The sequence below is a fragment of the Phyllosticta citribraziliensis genome (assembly GCF_038025025.1).
Source record: "Phyllosticta citribraziliensis strain CPC 17464 chromosome Unknown J3D65scaffold_12, whole genome shotgun sequence".
NCBI lineage: Eukaryota > Fungi > Ascomycota > Dothideomycetes > Botryosphaeriales > Phyllostictaceae > Phyllosticta > Phyllosticta citribraziliensis.
This window is the reverse complement of record NW_027117349.1, coordinates 654132-670350: the sequence shown is the minus strand read 5'-3', so window position 1 is coordinate 670350 and position 16219 is coordinate 654132. Positions and strand designations below refer to the sequence as shown.

Genomic DNA, 16219 nt, shown 5'->3' with positions numbered 1-16219 from the left:
AACCCTAATCTCCATTGGGTAAGCGTATTGGCACGAGCTTCGTCGTCGTCTGGAACTTTTTTGCGCGTCGTCTTAGGTTCCGTCTCGACAACACTCTGCCGTCCACCATGGCGAAACCTGACGTACCCACACAAGATGGCCGCCCGGCCAAGCGCGCCAAGCTACTGGACGATTCCGCGTCCTCCTCTGACGAGTCTGAGGTCGACCTCAAAATCAACTCCGAATATGCGCGCCGCTTTGAGCACAACAAGAGGCGCGATGAAATGCAGAGACGTGAGTTGCGCGCTCGTTACAGTTGAACCGCTGCTGATTATCTTTAGTCGAGAACAAATACGGCAAATCCAAGGTTGGCAAGGACGATCCAGGCTCTGACGACGAGTCTTCCGACTCCGAAGAAGAAGACGACGACGGCATCTTGGCCACCGTAGACCTGGACAAGGAAATTTCAAACGCCCTCAACGCCATTCGCAACAAAGATCCCCGCGTCTACGATGACAATGTCAAATTCTATTCCGAATGGCAACCCGAATCACTTCCGACTGCCGAGAAGAAGGACAAGCCCCTCACGTTGCACGATTATCACCGTAAAAATCTTTTGGAGGGAAAGCTAGGCGCCGAGGATGAGGAAGACGATGCACCAAAGACGTATGCCCAGGAGCAAGCGGAGCTCAAGTCTAGCTTGGTGAAGCAAATGCACAACGCCAAGGCCGAGGATGAAAGCGACGCCGGTTCCGACGATGACAGCGATTTTATGATCGCAAAGTCAAAACCGGAGCCCGTAGAATCGGAGTCGAAGGGCAAGATCGTGCTGGACATTGAAAATGCCGAAAAGGACCCCGAGAACTTTCTGTCAAACTTTCTGGCCGCGCGCGCATGGACCTCTGACAACCCCAACTTCAAGCCCCTTGAATCCGACGATGAGGACGAGGATCGCCGCGAGCAATTCGAATTTGCGTATAACATGCGCTTTGAAGACCCAGAGACGGCGAATGAGAAGCTCAAGACGTACGCTCGTGACGCTGTGGCAAACCAGTCCGTTCGTAGAGAAGACAAGAGCGGCCGCAAGAAGCAGAGAGAAAAGGAGCGCGAGAAGAAGGACGCACAGAAGAGCCAACGTGACGAGGAAAAGGCACGGTTGCGGAAACTCAAGATTGATGAAATGGAAGAAAAGGTCCAGAAGATAAAGGAGGCAGCTGGCTTGTCTAGCAAGGAATTCAAGATGGATGAGTGGGCTGATGTGCTTGACGCTGACTGGGATGATGGCAAGTGGGAAGAGGTTATGCTGAAGAAGTTTGGCGAGGACTACTACGACGAGAACGAAGAGGGTGCACTTTCGGAAGATGAGGACGACCAGAAGAAGTCCAAGAAGCCAAAGAAGCCAAAGTGGGACGATGACATTGACATCAAGGACATTGTCTTGGAATTTGAGGACGAAGAGAAGCCCAAGATCTCCTTGTCAGATCTCGAGGACGAAGAAGAGGGCGGTGTTGCGGTTCCCGATGACGCCGAAGCCATGGACATCGACGAAGACGACACCTCGAGCAAAAAGAAGAAGAAGAAGAGCAAAAAGCAAGAAAACATCGACGCCAAACGCGATGCTCGCCGCGAGCGGCGCCTCATCGAAAACCTTGTCGACCAGAATCTCGAAGTCGAACTTGCTGCGCGCCAAACTTCCAAGAATCCCAACGCTTTCCGATACCGCGAGACCTCACCCACAAGCTTCGGTCTTACTGCACGCGACATTTTGCTCGCGGACGACACGCAGCTCAACCAATTCGCCGGTCTCAAGAAGCTTGCTGCCTGGCGCGAACCGGAGAAGAAGAAGAAGGACAAGAAGCAGCTCGGCAAGAAGGCCCGCTTGCGCGAGTGGCGTAAGGAGGTGTTTGGAGATGAAGAAGGCCCCAAGTACGGCTTTGCCGATTACGTGGAGAGGAAGTATACCGAGAAGGGTGTTCGGCCAGAGGAGGCGCCGATCAAGGAAGAAGGAGTTGATATTAGGGAGGGAGGTCGGAAGAAGAAGAAGAGGTCGAAGAAGAGGAAGGCGGAATCCATGGACGTGGATTGATGTGGGATTGAGGTGTTTCCTATCTGGGTCCCTGACCTGTTGAAGCTTCGTCGCTGTTGGCTGACCTTTTGGTGGAGTTGATATCCGAGACAAAGCTGCGTTGCATAGCACTGGTGCAATATCAAAAGGATTTCTTGCTACCTCTCTCCACTCTGGGACCATTTACCCTGACAATTGCTCTATGATGACGAGGTAGTGTGTGTGGATAATAATTCAGAACGCCCTGTTTGTTGGAAGCTTCTAGTCTTCATGGTTTGAACGCATGTATGTTGGGAGCGTTCATGAGTTCTAGGTGCGTGCGTACGAGGAGCATTCAAGTGAAGTAGCAACATGTGGGGGAATTTGCAACCTGGGAATTACACTCAATCCTGTTGTACCTCATAATGCTATGGACTTTTCTGTCTGTTGGCTGAAGGGAACTAACACATGGATCCGGAAGTAGTAAAAGTCAGCAAGTCCACTTCAGTCAAGCTGAAAAGGTACAACCCTATAAAGAAAGTACGTAAGCAAACGTCACAGGGCGCAAGCCTAGATGCAAGTGATGCGCCATCTATGCAGGTTGTCATGTGCACTCGCGCCAGGTAGCTACATGCCTTGGCGAAGCAAGGTACAGACAGAGTGAGGGGTAGGTGCAGAACTGCAGACGGTGGTCATGCTCCTAGCTGACTAGAAGCCGTACATGGGAATCCTATGGCAGCTGTCTTCAGCATGCGACGACGATTCCTGCGCATTTTGTTGGATCTAGATTCTCGGATTGTTCCAGAAACCTGAAGACACACAGTGCGCGCAGGTCAAGAACAAAGACAAGAGCAAAATGGCCCTCACACCAACAAACAATCTCACAGCAAAAAGCCCATTGACAACAAAACCAACAGCATGCTCTAGGCCACTCTGCCCTGGTGTGGTGCCAACAAAGCATTCAGTCGCGCGCGACGCCGGCAGCTCACTCACTCAGCCGGCTCCTTCGCCCAAACCGACCAACCAACCAACTACCAACGCACCTACGCGCTGGATCCGGCAAATGTGACAAGGCGCCAGGGCAGCAGACGAGAAGAGCCCACGTGCATCGCCCGCGTGCGAAAGAAAAAAAGGCCATCGAACACTGTCTTCTCGCCAGTCGCTCGGCTGGGTGAGCGAGGCCAGAGCCAGCGCGTGCGCGTGAGCGCGCGCGATGATGCATTTATTCCAGCTTTCTAGGCCTCTTGACCACGGAGGGAAGCGTGGCAGTGGCGACGGCGGGGAAAGATGGCCAGGTAAGGTGGGCAGGCGCCAGGCGCTGCTCGCCTGCTTACTCGATCCAGGCTCACTTACCCAGAAGATGTCGTCGATGTCGTTGATGTCGTCGATGGTGTTGTAGGGCTCTACTACGCATCTGCTTTCTCTCTCTCTTCTCTCTCGTGTCACGCCTCTTTGTTGTCTGTTGGCTCTCCCCCAATCAATCTACATTTCTACGTACCTACTCCTCTTCTCCTCTTTTTTTTTTTTTTTTTTTTGGCGCGCCGCTCCTTCCGACGTATCGTACCTATAGATTCATCATCAATACTCCTATTACCCGTTTCCGGTTCAAGAGACAGAAGTCCACCAACCCACTTACCTACCTACCTACATGCAGCCTTCTGTCCTACCTATTGTCAATCGCCCAGCCTCCTCTCCGCGGACACGAACAAAAGAAAAATAAAGACAAAGAACGTCGCCCCAATTCGAGCAAAACGGCCATCAACCTCCCCCTGGTGAGCGAGTAAAAGCAGAAGGATAGGAAAGGGATTTGAGACCTGCGTGCAATCCAGCAGTCACAGTCGGTGACCCACATCGCGCAATCACCGTCGACGTCCTGTCAGCGCGCGCTCTGAATTGGGACGAAGAGGAGGAACAAAAGGGCGGCTCTTTGTTCGCCGCGAAGACCAGCAGCCCGGGACACCTGAAGAGGTTCAAAGGGCAGAAGAACAAGATCCAAGGCAGACGGACAAGAATCGACCGCTTCTTCCGTGGTCTCTTCTTTCTCTCCCAGTTTCCTAATCACCATATCGCCCCCTCTCCAGGTCTCTCCTCACTCGCGCGCATACATCCTCCCAAAACCACCTCTGGCCACGCCAACGCCACGCCTCGCACCGCACCCGCATCGCATCCTCCCTCCACAAACCTAAGCTACCTAGGCACCCAAAACTCCGTGGCACACCGCACCACGCACACACACACCCATCCAATGCCACCCCTCCCCCTCCACCTCAACACGCCCAGCGCCTCGCAACTCCGCCACGACCTCGTCCCCGCCGCCGTCGGCGCATCCATCGGCCTCTTCGCCATCCTCGTCGGTTTCGTCGTCTTCATCGTGTTCTGGGCGCGCGGGGCGCCGCGGCTGCGCACACGCGGCTTGCTACCGGGACAGCAACGGCGGACGGGGTCGAAGCGGTTGAGGAAGAGGAAAGGAGATGGGCTGGAGAAGATTGTTGAGGAGGGCGAGGGCGAGGGCGTTGAGGTTGGAACAGATAGTGGGGTGTCAGGAGTGGGGATGAGGGGAGGAGGGAGGCTTGGGAGGAGGCAAGACGACGCCACAGCGAGGATGAGCGAGGGCGAGACGGTGACGGTGACGGATACGAATGGAGTTGAGAGTGGGGATGGATGGGAGGTTGTGCGGAGCAGCTCGGCGGCGCAAGAAGTTGTCGAGGCGGTGGGGAAGAAGGGCGAGGCGAGGGCGTGGTGGAAAGGGGGCAGGAGGGGAAGGGGCTGGTGGAGGTGATGGCGGGGATGTATGAAATGACGAGGATCAAAGGACAGACTATGAGGAAAAGAAGAAATGAGAGGATTTAGGAGACCTCATCAGACTGTCCAACCAGGTGAACACATGAGAGGAAGAGAGAAGTGTATGTACAAACAACCAAAAGACACAACGTCCAAGAAAAAAGGTCGATGCAGAGAATACTGACAAGAGAGAAGACGACAAGAAATGCAAAGAGAGAAAATCAATCGCTGTCATGCCGATGCGTCATTAGCGCCGTATCAATGCTGGCTGGTAGCGTCCATCTCACAGGTTGTCAAAATATATGACGGTCCCAGGTCCCTGAATCCATCCGCGGTGAATGCCAACTCCATAGCTTCATCCGCGGTAGCGAATGAGAGGGTGCAGCCGCCCCAGCACTTACTCGACATTCCCAATGCCGCTCCCCACACTCCCCGGCACCTCGTCCAGGTTATAGACGTCATTATTGCTTCCCTTTGATTTTCCCTTCCCGTGTCCCGGATTGCCCAGCGGTCCCATAAACTCTTCCTCATCGTCGCCGAACAAGAAAGAGTTGCGATCCTCGTGGCCAGCACCCTTGACTCCGATTTCCTTCTTGGACGAAATGGACGATGGCTTGGACGGTGGCTTGTTGCGTCTCCGCTCGCGCTTTTCGACGGGCTGAAAGGAAGAGCAGGAGGATGCGGCGGCAAAACTGGAGGCCGGCGTTTGTGTCGGTGGTTCTCCACCGAGCATCCAGGAAAAGGACGAGGATGCTATGCTGGGACGCGGACGCGGACGGGGAGCCTCTAGTGGCCTTAGTGGTGAGGATTGAGTCGGCGCCGAAGACGACAAATTCTCGGCGCTGGCACTCGCAGCCGAAGAGCGAAGGGCCAAAGTTGGAGTCGCGCTGCGCGTGGTGGGGGACGAGACGGAAGCCTTCTCTCCCGACAGTAGAGCAGCCCGGCTGATGAGCCCGAGCTTTGATGCGTCGGCAGGTGGATCTGGGGCTTTGTTGCCCTCTCCTGCTGGCGCCTTGGGCGCGATGGGAGTTTGCGTAGAAGTCAACCTTTCCTCAATCGTTGGTTCGTCAGGCAAGGGTATGCTCGAGTCCTCCAAGTAGACTTGCAGGACCTGCACCTTTGCAATCGCCACCCCGAGAGCCTCGACTGCCTGCTTCTCGGAGCCCTTTCCCTCCATGGCTTCCTTTTGACAGCTCCACAAATCCGTGACTCCGGCTGCGAGCAGTGACGACAGCTCCTTGTTCCGACGCTCTAATGTCTCGATCTTCTGAATCAGCAGATCCGATTCGGCTGGCATATTGAACTCTCCCCGAATGAAACTCTTGAAGTTGGTCGGATTGCGTCCGGGTTGGAAGTCTTGAAAGTTTCTGCGAAAATCTCCAACAGCGTCACGTACTGCCTTGTTGAATCCCCATCGTTCTCCCGTCTTGTGTAGATCCCGGGCAGCGCCTTGGAGAATAGCTTCGATGCCCCCAGATGGGGACATGGGTCGAAACATTTGTCGAAGGGGGGATTTTGCTCGATCGGGGGTTGACAAACGATCATGTTGCGGCGTATCCGGGCGATCTTGGGTCGTCGGCAAGCGTCCACTGTACTTGAATATGATACCGCTGGCAGTATGAGCATTGAGCTTATGTTTAAGCTCAGTCGCGTCCTGCACGAATGTTCTAGGTTGCTCTGGGTCAGGCGAAGGGTATCTGAGTAGGGTTGCAATGCACATGTTGTCATCCGACTCGAGCACTGGGATTGTTAGTGTCAAGTTATGAATGCTCCTTGGGTGCAACCGTTGCCCCAATGGTGACGAAGAACGCCTACTCCCAGACGCAGCGCACTAGTAGGCGGTGGTTCGGGTAGTGCATCAAGGAGTGGAATCTCACATACACGTCCAGCGAATACGCAGCAGCATCGCAATGCATACGTAGTTCATTATCTCCAAAGAGGGGTCAATGGCAAAGATGAGGTCCCACATGGGCAGAACGTCATCGAATGCAAACTCGCGACCATACAGGAGTCGCATCCATCGCCTGCAATTGTCAGTGAAGCTCCAAACCATGCGCTGGAATCTCACATGAGAAACATTTGCGGAGCAATTTGAAGCTGCTCCAGGTGTGCCGCAAGCTCTGGGTCGGCTTTGGGCAGTAGCTTTTCGAAAATGTGCCGGCACTTTTGAAGCATTGGCGAATCGCTCGACTGGTCAGTCTTGGACGGCTCGTAAAAGACTTTGGCGTTTTGCATGACCAGCCCAAAGAGCGTGAACGTGTCATGCTCAATGTATCTCATGTTGTAGAGTTCGAGCATGAGGTCCTTGCCCTGGCCCTTCCATACTGCTCCCTTTTGGCGGGGGTCGATGGCGTCTCTCTCCACAACCCACAGTATGGGCGCCAGCACCTCGTGCATTCCTTGCCTGTATCCGACCTCTGGATTCAACTTGCAGAAGATGAAGAGTATATCCAGCATCATCTTCTGCGTCTCCGGCTGGCGGAAATAGGTATTGTCGGGCATGCAGCGCTCGACATCTTGGAATATCTCTGCGCGCAGAGCCTCGTCCTTGCGCAAGGCAACCCAGGGAGACTTTAAGGCTTAGTCAGAAGTCAGATTCTGATTGTGATGTCGGGTTCTGCAGGACAGGCGCATTGCGGCGCAGACGTTGGCGTACAACGTACCTCTTCATTCTCGCTCAGAGGGTCCAGCGCCGACTCGACCTCGTCAGGGTTTTCGATGGCGCGGAGGAAGTGAGAGCGAAGGGAGTTGTATATTGTGCGCGAGTCGGAAAGGATAGTCGGCCATTCGGCTCGGTTGGTATTCTCGAAGAGCAGAAATGCCTGCGATCAAAAGCTTAGCGACTTTTCCGTAGGTAGGGTGCAATCGCGGCTGAGGCTAGCGGCTGGGTTTCTCGGTCGTGTCTTGGGTTCGCGAGTGGTTGCGACGTCGTACCTTCCAGCAGCCCGACCGCTGTGAGTTGACGAGGGTTGCATCATCACCGTCGAGCGCGAGCAAGCGATTGCGGAGCTCGTCCAGGCTTGAAGCCTTGTCGAGCAGGTCCCAAGACGCTCTAGACAAAGTCAGTCTTCTGATAAGGCTCAAACAAGCTCAAAGTTTTGGGTTCACCTGGCATCTCCGGCAGACCTCATTGTCGCGTTCGGTTCGGTTGACGAGGATTGGTCGGTCTCGGGAGCTTGAGCGGATGACGTTTGGTTTGGGGTTAAGCAAGGGCATAGCCGCTAGCGATAGCACGGACCTCTCAGACGACTTCACCTCTCGGCCTCACGGGGAAACAATCATCGAAACCGGACCATTGACAGCAGGATATTCATCATTCAGCTTTCTGGTCTGTAGCAAGATCCCTCGACCCACCTGTCGTAGCCTTCGCACACGAGATTCGCCCCGGAAAGCAAACACAATTGAAGCCCAGCAAGCTGTAGCAAGAGCCGCCCCATTTCCAGACCACCCTCAGGAAGCATGGTTCCTTTTTTATTCTGAGGCCCACACATCAAGTATCAAGCTCACCTTCACATGGTCAAGGGAACCGTCTCATGGCCAGCGAACATGCCAGGGTCGGGGAGATTGATCATGCCGGGGATGCGATGAGGGTGGCGAGGAAGTGTCTCGCACGTCTCGATCAGACCCGGAGCAGAGATCTTGACGGACTTGCCGTTGTTCTCGTACTTTTCAAGAGCTTGGTAGATGTCCTTCTTTTCCTTGTCGTACATGCCAAAGCAACGGGTCTTGAGGGCTTGCATCATGTACGCGCGGTCATCGTCGCGAATCTTGGCACCGACGCCCATGGCCGCTGCTCCTAGGATGACGATGGCGACGTGAAAGCCGCCACCAATGCCAAAGTCGTAGTCACCAGCACTCTTGCCGGCCTTCTCGTCGTCGCGGAACTTCTTGAGCCTGGCGTCCAGCCTTCCATCATCAAGCTTGTGAGTTGTGGCGGCTGACCTCGGGAGTCGCAGGACGTCCAATGTCTTCGTTGGGGAAGTAGAGCCAGGTTTGCAAATCTCTTTCGAGGAAGGACAGAAGGTCAAGGTCGCGGTCGGACTGAAATACGCTGTCGCCCCAAAAGCCCATTCTGAAAAGAGTTAGCCAGCTCTGGAAAGACGAGAGATTGATCAATTCACTTGAACAGTGAGATGGTGCTGGGTTCTTGGGTCTGAGCAATTGGTAAGTCTTTTGGAGTTGTTGCTGTAGAGAGTGCAGGAGGCTGGTGGTAGGAGAGACGTAGAGTGGAGGTACAGGTGAAGGCATAGGGTCCACGCAACAGCACAATCGCGGCAGGTACAGGTACAGGCACACAGCTTCCAGCAGGCAGCCATTACACCACCCACCAACACTGTCCTAGGAAATGGGTCTTCCCTAAGGTACAACCGCAATGGTGCGATGAACGATCGCTCCCTGTGTCCGGGTGCATTCACAGTGCCGGGGGTCATCATTCCTTTTGCAACCCGCTGTATGGATGGCGAGCTGGACTTGGTCGATCGAGTGCTCCCTGTGGGCACTGCGAACCTGAACACGATTGCAATGTTCAGTCTGGCAGTTTGCTGAAATGGGCGGACCTCTTTGCCTCAGGCCGGCTGCCTGCATCAGCCAGGCCAGCCAATGTGCTTGCCACATGTGGTCGATTCTGCACGCAGCTGGTGCACACCGTACTGTATCCTGTTTGTCGCGTCCTTAAAACACGTCGCCCACCTTTCGCTGTCCTCCCCTCCCCCATCTCTTGTTCTCTCCACGACCCCTCACTTTGACACTTCTCTACTCCAACCTCTTGACTTTCGCGAACTCGACTCAATCAAGTGAGCTCATGATCCCTCTTCCACCTCCTTGAATGTCTTGAACGTCAGCTGACTTGGATTGCGCTCAGGATGGGTTTCTGGGGCACTGGCGTCTTCCAGTCCGACCGCGATCTCGATTTCCTGGATAACCTCGCCGCCGCGCTCAAGGTCGACAATCTCTACTACCCCGAAAAGCCAGACGAAGTCCGTGCCCAGCTCAACGATGGCCGCCTTCAAGCCGAATTCGAGAAGCTGCGCGAAGCCGAGCGCACCAAGACCAAGACTGTCCACTTTGAAGGCATCAAAACAGCCATCGTCCTCCTCGGGGCTGCCGCCATGGAGCTGGGTGCCAACCTGGGTGAAGAGCACAAGGCCTACATGAGCATCGCCCTCCGCACCCACCTCCTGGGCATGTACGACCAGGCCAAGCGCGACATTCTCAAGGGCCTCGAAGACTACCAGAACGGCAAGCCTCGCGAGGTCGCCGGAAAGGGTCTCGATGAGACCATGTGCAACCCGCCCCCGAACCTCAAACCCAACTCCATGGGGTTTATCGGTATGAATGTCCCGGATCCTTCTTTCTTCGGCGGTCTGGAGACGATCCTCGGTGAGAAGAAATAACCGTAAGTCTTGATCAAAACCTTGACGATTCTGAGCTCACCTCAAGAGACAGATGGCCTTGCGATGGGAACTAGAGTTTTCCAATTCTCCACTCGATTAGGGTACTGGATCGCTGAGGGATGCTCCCCGTGTGTCCGAGTGATGGGAGGGCTTTTGCTGCTTTGATTTTCATGGCTTTCGGGGGATTTGCCTTCTTCTGATGGATTGGTATGTCGACGGGATCTTGCAAGAATCAGGTTTCCGGCACTGTGGCTACACCCAGGGAGCATCCGTACACTGCTGCAGATGGAACTAGCGAGCTCTCGTTCACTACCGCAGCCCACGACCCTGGTACAAGACCGTCACGGTACTGGAAATGCATGATCTGGAAACATTCATCAATTCAGTTGTCTGGGTATGTGACCTCCCGCAGGCAAGCATGGTGCCAAAGACGAGTAGTCAAGTCTGGTGTGTGGCATCGTCTTCGGGCGTATCCTCTCCCGGTCAGCACACCACCACGCTTCTAAGCCTTCTTCACCCTCAGGTCTACTACTCCAGGTCTACCACCCCAAGTCTACTGCCCCGAAATCCTGTCAAAATAACATCACTCGATCCTCGTCACAATAAAGTCCACCCACTCCTCTTTCTCCGGGTCGATGGGGTTGGTCGTGCCAGGAGGCATCGCAACGCTAGGTGCGGTAGGCAATCAGCAAAGCGCAGCAATCATACGAAATGCCTCCCCTCACTTACAAGATCGTGGCTTTCAAGTCCCCTTCTCCGTACTTGCCGGCAGGCTGACCTCCCGCTTCCTGGACAGCATCCAACGCGGCGTTCAAGCGGTCGAAGATGCGGCGGAAATTGGCGTTCGGATGGAACTCGTCCTTGTCGACGTGTTCGATCTGATGTCCACCGTCAGCTCTGTGTATCAGATCTTTTTGAGAGTAGTGTGGGTGAGTTAGAGTAAGTAAAGTACCTTGAAGATCTGCGTACCTGGAGCGTCAGAGTCGGAAGCTATAGTGATGAGGAGTGGTTATGCCTTGTGGTGTAGAGTGAGGGCTTGACTATCCAATGTCGGGGGCGTACAGGAGAGCGAGTTGGGCAGGTGAGTGGGATTTTATATCCATTTCCGCCGCTGATTCTGGGTCGTATGCGCTTTTGCAGTCATCTCTGGCATCACAAGACTTGCTTTCTGCGATTATTCTGCGCTCTCAGGCCCCGAAAGCGACGTCGCCAGCATCACTGCGGAGATCAAGTCCTCATAGGAGCAACAACCGCATGTCCAAACCGTCGTCTTACAAAGCACTCCTGTTCCCAATCAACGGTGGCAGTATTGCGGAAAGGAGACGAGATTTGAAGCATTTGCTTCTTTCATCAATCACCGACTGCCAGCTAGCCTGTCTCTCAAGATGTCCACCAACATTCCCCCTAGGAAATAGTGCTGTGTTCGACCTGAATCGTGAATTACAAACAATCTTGTCTGACAGTGAGCGGATGATGGCCGAACCGCGGTAGGAGAGGATGAACGAATGCTCCTCAGCCTGAGTCCACCACCCACGTCGTCTTTCCCCTCAGACAGCTAGGCACCTCCAGCCAACCAGCAACCGCAGCCGCATGCGCAGGCGCAGGCGCAAAGAAATCTCCCGACTTGTTTAGCGCCATCGCCACCGCGAACCGAAGCGCCTGCGGGCACAGACCGCCAACCGCCAGCCAGTATTTAAGCCTCCTCTCCCTCGCCCACAACCAAACCTTTTCCTCTTCACGCTCTCTTGCCTTTTGGCTTAGATCAAGTGTAGTGTACGTGCACCCCTTCCACACTACCTTCCTACAAGCCGCTAACCTGCCACAAGATCTGTTCTGTTCAGTTTGACCACTGAACCGAGCCCACGGGCTCTTTTCTTGGTTAACCTCTTTTTTGCCCACGGTGGCCGGGCGCCTCTGGGCTTGCCCATGCGCTGGCCTGCCACGGTGTCCTCCCTGTAGCACTGTCGGGGAGCGACGCGAACGACGGTCTTGAACAAGCTCTTTTTCGTCGAGTGGTTCGCCTTGCGCGGGCTCTTGGAGATGAGGATGAGGATGAGGATGTCTGCTTGTTGCGCTGCGTTGCTTGGCTGCTGCTGTTGCTGCGGTTGCGCTTTTGCTGCCAAGTGCAGGCGGTACGTCTTGCGGCGTCTTGGTGCATGCACTTTGCGCGTTGGGGCTGGGAGTTGTGGTCTCACTGCCGAATGTCTACGTAGGTAGGGCCGTCAGTGCCGTCGTTAGGGGTGGTAATTGATTGGGATGGGATGAGCAAGTGTCGTCGCTTTTCAGAACATCATGTTGCGTTCGCACGGCAGCCACCTACGGGCTGGCCGCTCGAAAGAAGGAGAAGGTAAGAAGGCTAATCATCATGTGCGGGACTTGGAATGTTGGGGAGCAGTGGACACTCACAAGGAGGCTTTGTAACGGGCAGCAGGGTTGGCTAGCGGTCGATGGGCAAAGAGAGGCGGGAGGAGTGATTGAGCGAAGACGACGGTCTCGACGCATTTTGGAAAGTGTCGCTTCAGACAGGCGGCAGTCTGCAGTGGCCCGCAGCAAGAACAACACCAGCCCATTGACGTACCTGCAGGCTGCCGTACCGCCAGAAGCAGTACTGCTGCGCCATGATTCCCAAAGTTACAGACGAATCGTCGCAAGGCAAGAAGCAGGCAGAAGATGAATGCAAAAATGTGTATCCTCATCTCATTACGATATACTGTACAAATGCTCCCCTCTCAACTCTCCTTAGCTCCGCGTTACTTTGTTTAAACGACATGACCGCCGCTCTCTGCTTCCGCTGCTCCCACTCGCACACCTGGGTATCTCCGTCTCGCGCTCGCGGCCTCGGCCTAGCCACAATCCACTCAGAATATGTCCACCCATCATCTCATCTCTTCGTCCAACGTGTTGCCGTGTGTGTGTCGTACATGCTTTTGCGCTCTTTCGTCCACTGTTGGCTGACCGTCTCTCGACCAAATGACTGTGCTAATGCTGTTGCTCGCTCGCTCGCTAAAAGCAAACCAACTATGCATGCATGCTTGCGAGTGATGTGATGGATGATGGTACAGCGGTAAGGGTACAGAGCGAGGTAAAAAGGAAAGAAATACAAAAAGGAGGGAGAAAACGCCAGTAATAAAATGCCCACCAACAGGCCGCCGTCGTGACGTGACGCAAAGAGATGGTCTTCGTGATAATGAGCAATTACCTCTACATAACATGTTCATGGCGCTCCACTACTCGGTTCGGTTCGGCTCTGCAGCCCTCTAATCGCGGAATTCGTAGGGTCTCTGCGGCCGCGTGTACTCTTCATATTCGGTCGCCGGGCTCAGGGCGCTGGGCGCAATGTGAAAGGGCTCTGGGCTTTGCAAGTGCAGGCGCTGGCTCTCGTATTCCTCGCCGGCCGTGGGACGGTAGGCCGGGTGGTTGGCGCCAAAGGTCTCAGAGTCGTCGCCTGCGCCCCAGCTCACCTGGCGCCCCGGGTGCTGCGGATGCGGGCCGGGGCCCGGGCTGGGCGTGTTGGCGAGGCGGTCCATGTCGACCAGTGAAGAGTAGCCGGCTTGCAGCGTCGAGGTGCGGCCGGGGACGGGTCCTCCCAATGCGGCGGCTGGGGGAGGCGGAGGGGGAGAGGCTGTGCCTGCGTGGTTGTGCGGAATGGCCGGGACTGGTGGCACGTCCGCACCAAAGTCATTGGGGTCGTGGTGGTCGTAGTGGGATGACGCCGTTTCAATGTCGTTGGTTTCGGCGCTCCATACGTTTTCAGTGTCAAACTTGGACGTGGGCTCGTAGGCAGTGGGTCCTCCAAAGTAGGTCGCGTTGTCCGTAGCGGGAATGTGGTCAGGTGACTCGGAAGTGCCTGGCAGCACGCCAGTACGACGGTAGACGGAAATGTAGTAGAAAGAGATGACGGTGGTGAGGAGGAAGAGGAGGCTGGATGCGTGTTAGCTTGTTTTTGTGTTTGTTTGCGGAGGATGGGGCGTGCCCACGGAGCACGGTTGGGGAACGGGAAAACGTACAAAATGATGACACCAAAGCCGACGGTTGCTTTGCTGAGTTTGCACTTGGTGTCGCTGCCGTAGGCAAAGGTCGAGCAGTTTCCAGAGGAGGCGTTGACTTCTTCAGCGCCCTTTTTCATGCCCTCGCTATTCCATGTCGCTACGCAAATGAATGCAGCGAACCAGAAAACCTGTCTTCCGTCAGTCTCGAATGTCATGACGGAAAGATGTTCAGGGGAAATACCGTGTATAGTCCGTCGAGCAAGGCAAAGCCGTAGGCGCTAGCAAAGCGCACCGTTCTGCTCCACATGGGAACACCGATGAGATAGATGAAGGCAGGCATGGTGAGGAAGCACTGGGACAAGGTTAGAAAGGACCAATGGCGGAGCAGGAGTAGAAGCTCACCAATGCGAAGAAGTAATCAGTGCGGCCATCGGTCTTTGCACTCGTCATGATGGCGAGGGTCAGACATCCGGCCACGAAGATGAGAAAGCCCTGCGCGGCATGGGCAGCCGTCTTGATTTTTTGGATTTTGCTCTGCTCTAAGCGCATCTTGAAGAGCGCGGGGGTTGGATGGCAGGAGGGGACAGTCGAGGAACGGGGGATGGCGGAGGTTGTGTCTCGGTGGGAAGCAGGACGACGTCACAGATGACTCGGGGGTGAGAGTCGAGTACGGTATGCAGTCGAGAGGGGCGGATGGTGTAGGATAGAGTTGACGGGGAGTCGAGGGTGAAGATGTAGAGACGGGCGAGGAGTGGCGCTTGGAAAGACTTGCGAGTGGGCTTCTAAGCCTCTTCCTGGGCGAAAGCGAAGCAGCGGTGTCAAACCTGAAGCCAGGCGTGCACGCGCAATTACGCGGACGGGGCAATGTGCCTGGGGCCTTGGAGTGGGATGCCTATTTTAGACGCGTCTGTGGCGCAGTCCATGCACCCTGGAAACCGTCGCGAGGGACGGCCCGAAGAGCTTCGGCATGCCCGTCGACTTGATGAACCTGAATTCAATCTCGACTACAGTACATGTAGTTACTGTACCCTCTAACCGAAAACAAATGACTCGTTGCAAACGCAAACGAAACCCGAGCGACTAGAGTTCCCCGGTTGTACAGCCGTGCCGTGCCGGCGCCTGATCAAACAGCCCCGCCAACCCTCTCATGGCGCTTCTGCACCTCACCATAGCCTCAGGTCGATCCTTTCACGATTCCCCCCCGCCAGTTCCTTGCTCCCATCAGACTCCCACAGCTCCCGCCTCAATCGCTCTTACCCCGGGCCAACAATGCGTCAACCTCTTTGTCGAGACTCAACAAATCCGATTCCTGCGGCTCAAACTCGAGTGCGCTTCTGACCCATTCCTTGGCTTCCTTTGCCCTGCCCATCTCGACCAAACACCTTCCCCGCCTCCACCAGGCTTTTGCGTTGCCAACCTTCTTGAGCTCGACACTCGTCTCGGCGTCTACGGCTCCCTCGGCCCAGTTTTGCATGGCCATGTACGCTTGTGCCCGATTCGAGTAGAGTCCCGTCAATTCCTCTCTGACCAAGCCACTGGGCTCCCACGCAGGCCGCTGCAGCGCCATGTCGATTGCCAGGCTGTACATGCGAACCGCATCGCCGTGCTGACCCTTCTTATAGGACGTGTTGCCAGACTCGCGCAGCTTGGTGATTTGCGCGCTGCGCTTGGGGTGGACTGGCACTGGCGGTGGAGGCGTCTGGCCGGGCGTGTCGAGCGAGATGATGCTGCGGTGCAGGGCGTTGACCTGGTTGATTTCCTTTTGCAGTGGGATCGAGGGCGACGAAGCGGAAATGGCCTTTGTCTGGGGGTCCATGCGGAGAGGCAGCTGGACAAACGTATCCTCTTCCATGACGGCGATTTGCGACGAGGCGGATCGGGGTGAGGTTCGGGCTCGGGCGTAGCAATGAGCGAAATCAAGGACGGCGAGTTAGAAAGAATTGATGCAGAGCGAATAGACGAGGGAACGTGCGCAGAGTTGTGACGTGGGTTGAGGTCGAGCGGGAGCGAGTGATGCAGTGGTGAAAGAGGAC

General features: G+C 55.4%; 8 protein-coding genes across 8 annotated transcripts; 3 read left to right on the top strand and 5 right to left on the bottom strand.

The window, feature by feature from the left end:
- The first annotated feature begins 82 nt into the window (after window positions 1-82).
- Window positions 83-2255, top strand: J3D65DRAFT_637850 (KRI1-like family C-terminal-domain-containing protein). The gene is made up of 2 exons (XM_066801553.1): window positions 83-273; window positions 321-2255. Exons 1-2 carry the CDS (start codon window positions 108-110, stop codon window positions 2063-2065), a joined length of 1911 nt encoding a protein of 636 aa, XP_066651341.1. The 5' UTR covers window positions 83-107; the 3' UTR covers window positions 2066-2255.
- Window positions 2256-3310: 1055 nt separating this feature from the next.
- On the top strand, window positions 3311-4802 carry J3D65DRAFT_606603 (uncharacterized protein; the record flags this gene model as incomplete). Its single annotated transcript, XM_066798452.1, has 4 exons — window positions 3311-3318; window positions 3367-3480; window positions 3678-3795; window positions 3822-4802. The coding sequence occupies 4 exons, from the start codon at window positions 3311-3313 to the stop codon at window positions 4800-4802; spliced, it is 1221 nt and encodes a 406-aa protein (XP_066651340.1).
- A 399-nt stretch (window positions 4803-5201) lies between these two features.
- J3D65DRAFT_671301 (rab-GTPase-TBC domain-containing protein) lies at window positions 5202-7935 on the bottom strand (the record flags this gene model as incomplete). The annotated part of the gene is made up of 6 exons (XM_066803380.1): window positions 5202-6544; window positions 6686-6828; window positions 6873-7375; window positions 7468-7626; window positions 7739-7856; window positions 7913-7935. 6 exons carry the CDS (start codon window positions 7933-7935, stop codon window positions 5202-5204), a joined length of 2289 nt encoding a protein of 762 aa, XP_066651339.1.
- A 134-nt stretch (window positions 7936-8069) lies between these two features.
- On the bottom strand, window positions 8070-9165 carry J3D65DRAFT_117268 (uncharacterized protein). Its single transcript, XM_066793791.1, has 2 exons — window positions 8926-9165; window positions 8070-8876 (listed from the first exon to the last, which is right to left on the bottom strand). Exons 1-2 carry the CDS (start codon window positions 9050-9052, stop codon window positions 8314-8316), a joined length of 690 nt encoding a protein of 229 aa, XP_066651338.1. The 5' UTR covers window positions 9053-9165; the 3' UTR covers window positions 8070-8313.
- Window positions 9166-9666: 501 nt separating this feature from the next.
- On the top strand, window positions 9667-10197 carry J3D65DRAFT_606601 (uncharacterized protein; the record flags this gene model as incomplete). The annotated part of the gene is made up of 1 exon (XM_066798451.1): window positions 9667-10197. One exon carries the CDS (start codon window positions 9667-9669, stop codon window positions 10195-10197), a length of 531 nt encoding a protein of 176 aa, XP_066651337.1.
- A 1247-nt stretch (window positions 10198-11444) lies between these two features.
- On the bottom strand, window positions 11445-12764 carry J3D65DRAFT_637836 (uncharacterized protein). The gene is made up of 2 exons (XM_066801552.1): window positions 12604-12764; window positions 11445-12402 (listed from the first exon to the last, which is right to left on the bottom strand). The coding sequence occupies exons 1-2, from the start codon at window positions 12697-12699 to the stop codon at window positions 11710-11712; spliced, it is 789 nt and encodes a 262-aa protein (XP_066651336.1). The 5' UTR covers window positions 12700-12764; the 3' UTR covers window positions 11445-11709.
- A 585-nt stretch (window positions 12765-13349) lies between these two features.
- Window positions 13350-15083, bottom strand: J3D65DRAFT_117246 (uncharacterized protein). The gene is made up of 4 exons (XM_066793790.1): window positions 14589-15083; window positions 14428-14538; window positions 14205-14374; window positions 13350-14118 (listed from the first exon to the last, which is right to left on the bottom strand). Exons 1-4 carry the CDS (start codon window positions 14733-14735, stop codon window positions 13455-13457), a joined length of 1092 nt encoding a protein of 363 aa, XP_066651335.1. The 5' UTR covers window positions 14736-15083; the 3' UTR covers window positions 13350-13454.
- Window positions 15084-15184: 101 nt separating this feature from the next.
- Window positions 15185-16199, bottom strand: J3D65DRAFT_637831 (tetratricopeptide repeat domain-containing protein). The gene has a single exon (XM_066801551.1). The coding sequence runs from the start codon at window positions 16036-16038 to the stop codon at window positions 15430-15432; it is 609 nt and encodes a 202-aa protein (XP_066651334.1). The 5' UTR covers window positions 16039-16199; the 3' UTR covers window positions 15185-15429.
- Window positions 16200-16219: the final 20 nt, after the last annotated feature.